Source organism: Octodon degus, unplaced genomic scaffold (genome assembly GCF_000260255.1).
Source record: "Octodon degus isolate 3935 unplaced genomic scaffold, OctDeg1.0 scaffold00012, whole genome shotgun sequence".
NCBI lineage: Eukaryota > Metazoa > Chordata > Mammalia > Rodentia > Octodontidae > Octodon > Octodon degus.
The window spans coordinates 9707051-9714979 of record NW_004524588.1 but is presented as its reverse complement, the minus strand read 5'-3'; the positions used below and the strand labels follow the sequence as shown (position 1 = coordinate 9714979).

The window sequence follows — 7929 nt, the reverse complement described above, 5'->3', positions numbered from 1 at the left end:
TCTCTCTCTCTCTCTCTCTCTCTCTCTCTCTCTCTCTCTCTCTCTCTCTCTTGTCAGTACCATGCTGACTTTATCACAGTACTTTATAATATATAATTCAAGTTAGGGATTGTCATGCCTACTGCTTTGCCTTTATTTCCCAAGATTACCTTTGGTATTGTAGGTCTCATCTGTTTCAAGATTAATTTTAGGAATGTTTTCTGTATTTATGTGAGTTGTACAAATAACATTTTATTTGGGATTGCATTAAATCTGTATAGCAGTTTTAGGAATATGGCCATTTTCACAATGTTGCTTCTTCCTATCCATAAATGAGTCCATTTTCTGATATCCTCTTCTATTGCTATGTTCAGAATACTATAACTTTTAATATAGAGATCTCTTATTTCCTTTGTCAGGCTGATTCATAAGTATTTCATTTTTTGGACGCTATTCTGAAGGGTGTGCTTTCCCTAAATTCTCTGTCAGTGAATTTATTGTTTCTATTGATTCAGGAATTCTGTTGATTATAGAATGTTGACTTTGTATCCAGCTACACAACTGAATTTGGATAATAAATGTAGAACTATTCTGGTGAAGCTTTTGGGGTTTTCTATATAGAGTATCATGCCATCTGTGAGTAAAGATAAATTAACTCCTTTTCCTACTCTTATTCCTTTTATTTTTCTCTCTTATCTTATTGCTCTGGCTAATATTTACAGAACTATGCTGAATAGGAGTGCCAATAGTAGACATCCTTGGCTTGTTCCTGCTTTTAAAGTGAAGACTTTCAGCTTTAATCCATGCAGTATGATGTGGGCTGTTTGTTTTTCATAGATGACATTAGTTGGATTAAGATAAAACCCATCTATTCTGATTTTCTGTGGTGTTTTCATCATTGATGGGTGTTGGATTTTGTCAAAAGATTTTTACACATCTATTGAGATTACGTGATTTTTGTTCATTAGCTCTTTTGATGTGGTGTACTATATTTATTGATTTGTGTGTGTTGAATATCCCTGCATTCCTGGGATGAATACCACTTGACCATAGTGTATTATCTTCTTAATGATTTGTTGCATTTTGTTTCCTAGTATCTTACTGAGGTATTTTCATTAATGTTCATTAGGAACATCGACCTATAGTTCTCTTTACTGGTTGGGTCTTTCTTGTGTTTTGATGTCAAGGCAATTTTTGCCTCCAGGTATGAGTTAGACAGTATTGCTTCCCTTTAAATCTCATGAAAGAGTTTGAGGAATATTGGCATTAAATATTCTCTAAATTTCTTGTAGAATTCAGCAGTGAATCCATCACAACCTGGGCTTTTCTTCATTGGTAAGTTTTTAATCATGTTTTCAATTTCAATTAACTGATATTGGGTTGTTTTGAATTTTTCTGTCCCCTTGATTCAGCTTTGGTAATTCATATGTATCTAGGAATCTGTCCATTTCTTTTGTTCTTTCTATCCTATGAATGTAAACATTTTTGAAGTAGGTATTAATGTTCTTCTGAATTTCCACAGGCTAAGTAGTGGTTTCATCCTTTTCATTACTCAATGCATAAATTTGAGTCTTCTCTTTTCTTTTATTTTTGATAATGTTGTTTAAGAGTTTATCCATCTCATTTATGCCTTCAAAGAACAAAATCATCCATCCATTCATTCTTTGTAATGTTTTCTTAGTCTCAATTGCATTAATTTATTCTCTGATTGTTATAATTTCCTCCCTTGAATGGGTTTTGTGCTTTACTTGCTCTTCTTTAGAAACTTGAGGTGTAACGTTATTTGTGCTCATTCTCTTTACTTAATGCGAGAACTCACCACAATAAATTTCCCTCTTAAGACTGCTTTCATTGTGTTCCCCAGGTTGTACTACATTGAAGCTGCATTTTAAAATTTCTTTCATGTATGTATTCAGTACAGGGTCTCACTATAAAGCTTGATTCATAGTGATCCTCCTGTTTTCAACGTCCTCAGTGCTGGGAATTACAGGTGTGTGCCACCAGGTCCAGACTTGTAGCTGCATTTTTGTTTAATCATAGATACTGTTGAATTATTTCTCCTTTAATTTTATCTGTGACCCATTGGTTGTTCAGAAGGGTTTTATTTAATTTCCAAGTGATTATGGATTTTGCAGTTTCTTTTGCCACTAATTTCCAATTTCATTGCACTATGGTCAGATAATATGCATGGGACAATTTCAATCCTTTGAATTTATTTAGGTATATTCTAAGGGGTAGTATATGCAGCTGAGAAAAATGTGATGTTGGGTGAAGCACTGGAAACATTGGCTAGGCTCATTTTTTCACAGGTTTGGTTCTGTTTTGTTAGTTTATTTTGGTCTGGTTTATCCATCTATTTGTGTCAGTGGGTTATTAACATTCCCTATTACAATTGTGTTATAGCTCACTTGATTTTTCATGTGTATTAATATTTGTCTAATATAGTTGGGTGCTTCTCTATTTGGCACGTGCATATTTATGATTATTACCTCTTCCTCTTGAAGTTTTCCACTAACTATGTAATGACTTTCTTTATCTCTTTTGATCATTTTTGGTTTGAAGTTTACATTGTCTGCCAACAGAATAGCTACTCCTGATTTTTTCTGGATTCCTATTGCATGGAGCATTGTTTTCCACCCTTTGATTTTTCAGTCTCTGACTTTCCTTTTGAGTATATGCTTTTCATCTATAAAACATATTGTTGGATCTTCTTTCTGGATCTCTTCTGGCAGTCTTGTTTCATTTGGTTGGTAAATTGAAGCCATTTACATAGATGGTTAAAACTGATATGTATTGCCATGCGATTTTTATTCTCTTGGCTCCATGCTTTCCCCCTGTTTAGTTGCTTGTCTTACCTGATGGTTTCTTTATGTTGCCATTCTTGGAATTGTAGTCATTTTTATCTTTGTCTAGAATATCTTTCAGTATCCTTTGTAGTGTTGATTTGATGGTCTTATTTCTCCATTGATTTTGAGAGATAGTTTTGCAGGGTACATGAATCTGGGCTGCATGAATCCAGTTGTTTTCTTTCAGGACCTCAAATACTTCATTCCAACCCCTTATTGATTTGGAGGTTTGTTCTCAGAAATCTGCCAAGATTCTGATGAGCTTTTCTTTATAGGTGATTTTTCTTTTCTCCAATAGCTTTTAATATTCTATTCTGTGCTAAATTTCTGAGATCTGATTACATGCCTGGGTATAGATTTATTTTGATAATAGATACTTTGACTTCTATATACCTCACTAATTTGTATGTCAGATTCTTGCCCATGATTGGGAAATTTTCTGCTATCACTTCTACAAATAGGAGTTGTTTTTTTTTTGTGTCATTTGTGTGGAGTCCTGCTTTTTCACTGACACAAACTATTTTTATATTATTATTCTTTGCATCATCTTGCAGCTGTTAAATTCTGAATTACTGGTTCCTTGTTATTTTCCTGAGTGCTAGCTGTGATCCCGCTTTCAAGATCCGAAAGTTTGTCTTCAGTTTCATTCAAACAGTTTCGCCAGCTTTCAGTGGAATTTTTAGTTTCCTGGATGTCTGTTTGAATCCATCTCATGGATTCTATTTCTATCCTATATTGATTACTCATAGCTTCTATCATTTTCCTGTTGTCTCTATTTTTTTTAACCTATGACTCTTTTACATGTACTGAGCAATTGTTTCATGACTGTTTTCATTTCCTTTTTACTTTTTTTTTTTTTTTTTTTTTGATGGAACCAGGGATTGAATTCAGGCCCTTGTGTTTGCCAGGCAAATGCTTATTCTACTGAGTCATCTCCCCAGTCCCTTCACTTCCTTTTTAAATTTAGAGATTGTTTCTTATCATATTTTCTCTATGGCCTCAAGGATTTGTTTCTTTGGATGCTATCATTTCAGATATATTGGAAGTATGTCTCCCATTTTCCTCTATCTCATTATTTCTTCGACTTGTACCAGGTGTGCTGGAGGTCTGAGGTTGCCTTTTGCTTATGCATCTTATCAGTTTCTATTTTAAAGATTTTATTTTGTTTTTTGTGTTGATCCTTGTAAGCTTTTGTAGCAGGTAGCTTTATCACTAGTATTACAGTCTCTTTAGGTAAAAGAAATGATCAAGGATGTCTTCTGTGTGGAGGGAATACTTGTATTTGCCCCAAGATCCTAAATTTCCAATTAATTAAGAGTGAGATGTTGATATCTATTTGGCTCAACCCCCAATCCTTTGGCATTGTGGTGTGTTGATGTTATTACCCCTGAGTTTCCGAGTATTGTTACAGAAGTAAACACAATTGATTATAACAGATATGACAGCCTACCTGAGATAGTATAATTAACCATGAGAATGGCATCAAGCACAGTTGAGAAAGTGACAAACTGTGATAATTATTAATTTTGTACTTTAAACCATAGGAACAAATATCTACAGTTATTTAACAGTATGGATCATAAACTAGGAGCTTGTAAGTCATGTCTTTTCTTGGTAGAGTAGTTTTATGCTGTGGTAGGGAAATTTAACAAGGATAGTGGATGAAACAGATAGCTGAAAAGAAATAAAGTAGAAGCAAGGCTGGAGGACAAAGGATGACCACAGGCCTGGGAAACTAGAGAAGAGGGCAGAAGAGTACAAGTATTAGGCAAGAGATTATTGAAGTTAACCATAAAAGTTAGACAGACTCTTCACTCGTATGAAAATATGAGTAAGTCTAGAGGGATAAGTTCAAGAAAGGGAGAAAGATGACTAATGGATTGGGACAAAATACAAATAACAGAGAAAAAACAGAAAAAAAGAAGGAAGAAAGAAGAAAAGTATGATATACTAAAATAAACAACAAATAAACAAACAAATCAAAGTTCTTCTGATGTTCACTGAGAGCCCCAAACTGCTGGATGAGACTGCCAAACCTGCAGTAGAGTTTGTGTGGTATTTGAGGCTGATGGCTTCCAGGTGTGGAGGTCTGGATCCAGACTCTTGAGCCAGTACTTCCTCCATGTCCCTTAGAAGCCTATTTCCTTACCCTATTTCTCTTAGCATTTCTTTCCTTGTGGCTGTCTGCTTTCAGACAGAATCTGGCCGATCCAAGTCCCAGCACCATTGACTTCTTCTGGTCCATGTTCCAGATTCTGTGTTCCTCTTCCACCGCCAAGTCCCTGTTCTCTCAGGTTGTTTGTTACAGAGTGGGCTAGAATGCTGCATGGTCCTCTGCTCCTTCCATTGCCTTCCATGGCTGCTCAGTCCCAGTACTTACTCTGGCCAAAGGGAGGAGTGCTCCCTTCCTTCACATTGCCTTACAAGGCCCATCACCACCCTCCTCCTCTGCTGTAGTCTGTACCTTTATTGGTGAGGTGTGATGGGGTGCTCTGAGGTGCTTTTATGCTTCTTCCCCCAAGGTGGGGATGGTGCCAGGCTGTGTAGTCCCATGAAGCAAGGCTGATTTCTCGGACCTCTTTAGCTAGAGGTATAGGGGAGAGGTTAGTGGTTATATTTATTAAGCACCCCTGTAGACTTTAACCTTGTTCCTAGAGATTCCAGTTAGCTCTCTGGTGTACAAAATACAGGGGAATAAAAGGAAAAGAAAAAAGGGAAAGCAGTCGATTTTCAGGGAGGGAACAGTAAACTCACCCCTCTCTGTTCGTCTATAGAATTTACTGAGTGTTTGTAATGTCCTCCGTTTGGAGGAAGGTAAATGAGGCAGAGGACACTATATCTCAAGTCAAGCTTGATTTAGCCACATTATTTTAGTATAGCCATCTTATTCCTTCTTTTAAGATTGCAGATATGGTGGGCAGTCATCCAGATCCATGACCAGGTGGGCTGCCTGGCTGTTTTATTGAGTTCTTGATGTTTCGCTTGATCTATAAGTCTCTTACTTCAGATTGATTTTGGTTTCAGAGTGTATATCCTCTCATTCCTTTCAGTTACCCATAGATTCAGATGAATTTCTCTGAATTTCCTCCTCTGCATAGGCATCTTTATCCTCCTGGCTGGTCATTTTTGACTCAGAGCTTTATAGAGCTTCTGCTCCTTTGGATAACTGAATCCAGTCTACATTCTTATCTTTCACTTTAAACATTTAAACATGGGTTCCAAGTCAAATAAATCTACTCTTCCTTAGTAGGCTGAATTTTTTTTCCCTCTGCCCCAAATGTTACAACTTCCTGGATTACACTTTTTCATTGTATTACATAAGTATGCCAGCCTTAGCAATTCCTATTGGCCTTGGATATCTATGTTTCTCTCTGACATTTATGGTTCAGGCTGCATGTTTTTAGGAGGTATTGAAGTGAAGTGGAGTATAAAAGGAAATAGGTAGCTGAAAGACAACCTGGAATCTTCATCTTCTTTCATACCCCTTTCTAGACTCCCTGTGGCCTCTGCATGTTAAGAGGTGACAATGTAATAACCTGTTTGAACTTCAGCATCATTCCATGCAGTTTTATATATTTGTCTTTAGTAAGTACCAATGTAAGTTTCATTTTAAAATGCAAATTGCTATAGTCATGTTGTATGTATATGTTAAAGTCTGTTTAACATATTTTGATACTCACATTGTGAACCTGCTGGTCATTTTCTTTAAGTAGGATAACGACAGACTGAAACAAGGAAAAATCACAATAGAAGAATTTAGAGCAATTTATCGGATCATTGCACACAGAGAAGAAATTGTTGAGATTTTCAACACATATTCTGAAAACCGGAGAATTCTTTTTGAAAGTAATTTGATTGAATTTCTAATACAAGAACAATATACAATTGAAAAAGCTCAAAGTATTGCTTCTGAGATTATTCAGAAATATGAGCCCATTGATGAAGGTATGTCTATCTTTCAAAGTTTTAGCAGAATATTACAAAGTTTTATGAATTATGATTACCAAATTAAAATTTTTGTATTGGTCAAGTTTATTCTAAAAATAAATGAAAGATTGATATTTTATTTTTATATTTTGTACAAAAATATATAAACCTTTCAGAAAAATATAATGTGTAATCATGATATTCTTTATTTTATGGCCTTGTTTTCTTTTATCTGTTGCCACGTATCTCTGAAGTGCCAAGAGTTGAATTCAGTGTGAAAGGAAGAATTTGTTGTTTATATTCTATTATAAAAACGTATCTTCATCTCATGAATAAGTTAAAAACCTAGTTATAGGACGTGCCTTATTTTTAGGGATTTAATTGCTCCAAATGTAGATGAAAATTAAATGAACAAAATGAAAACAAATCTAGGAAGCAAAAGAATTATAAAGACCACTAATTTTTCCTTTAGACAAACAATTGTCCACAACTGTATGTCAGATTTCTTTTTGTTCCTGTAACAAATACCTGAGATGATAAGCTGATAAAGAAGAAAGATTTGCTTCATCAGTTTGGTGATTTCAGTCCATGACTGATGGGTTCAGTTGCTTCATGCCTGTGAGAAGGGAGCACATCATGATAGAAGTAAAAGAGAGAGCAGGAGAGGACAGGTGGGGTCCCGGTATCTCCCTGAAGGGCACACTTACTTCAGTGGCTTACGATATCCAATAAGGCCCCACGTGTTAAAGTTCCTATCACTTCCCAATAGTACCACACAGGAAACCCACGGATGGTTGGGGGACATGGAAAACCAACCTAAGTCATAGGAACAACATTTCAAAACTATCTTAAAACTTTTAGTTTTATTTCCTTTTTAAGTTTTTAGAACTTATTTTTATGTTTTAGTTTATTTTTAGATGATATGTAGCATATCAATATTGTACATATTAATGAGCTATGATGCAATGTTTGGTATATGCAAGCACTGAGTGATTTTTAAATCTGGTTAAGCATTTATCTTCTCAAACATTTATCATTTCTTTATCTTGAAAATTTTCCAATGCCCTTCTTCTGGATTTTTGAGATGAATAGTAAAATTATTTTTATCTATAATCATCTATTATGTAATCATCTAGATATGTCCTCATTCTGTCTCTCTGTCTCTGTCTCTGTCTCT

The 7929-nt window shown here is 35.3% G+C and overlaps 1 protein-coding gene across 1 annotated transcript in view; it reads left to right on the top strand.

Annotated features, from left to right (window-relative positions):
• Plcz1 (phospholipase C zeta 1) overlaps positions 1 to 7929 on the top strand; it is a 66206-nt gene that overhangs the window by 7442 nt on the left and 50835 nt on the right. Inside the window, exon 2 of the mRNA XM_023709472.1 lies at positions 6539 to 6770. Coding sequence (XP_023565240.1) covers positions 6539 to 6770 — 232 coding nt within the window. The remainder of the gene's footprint in view (positions 1 to 6538; positions 6771 to 7929) is intronic.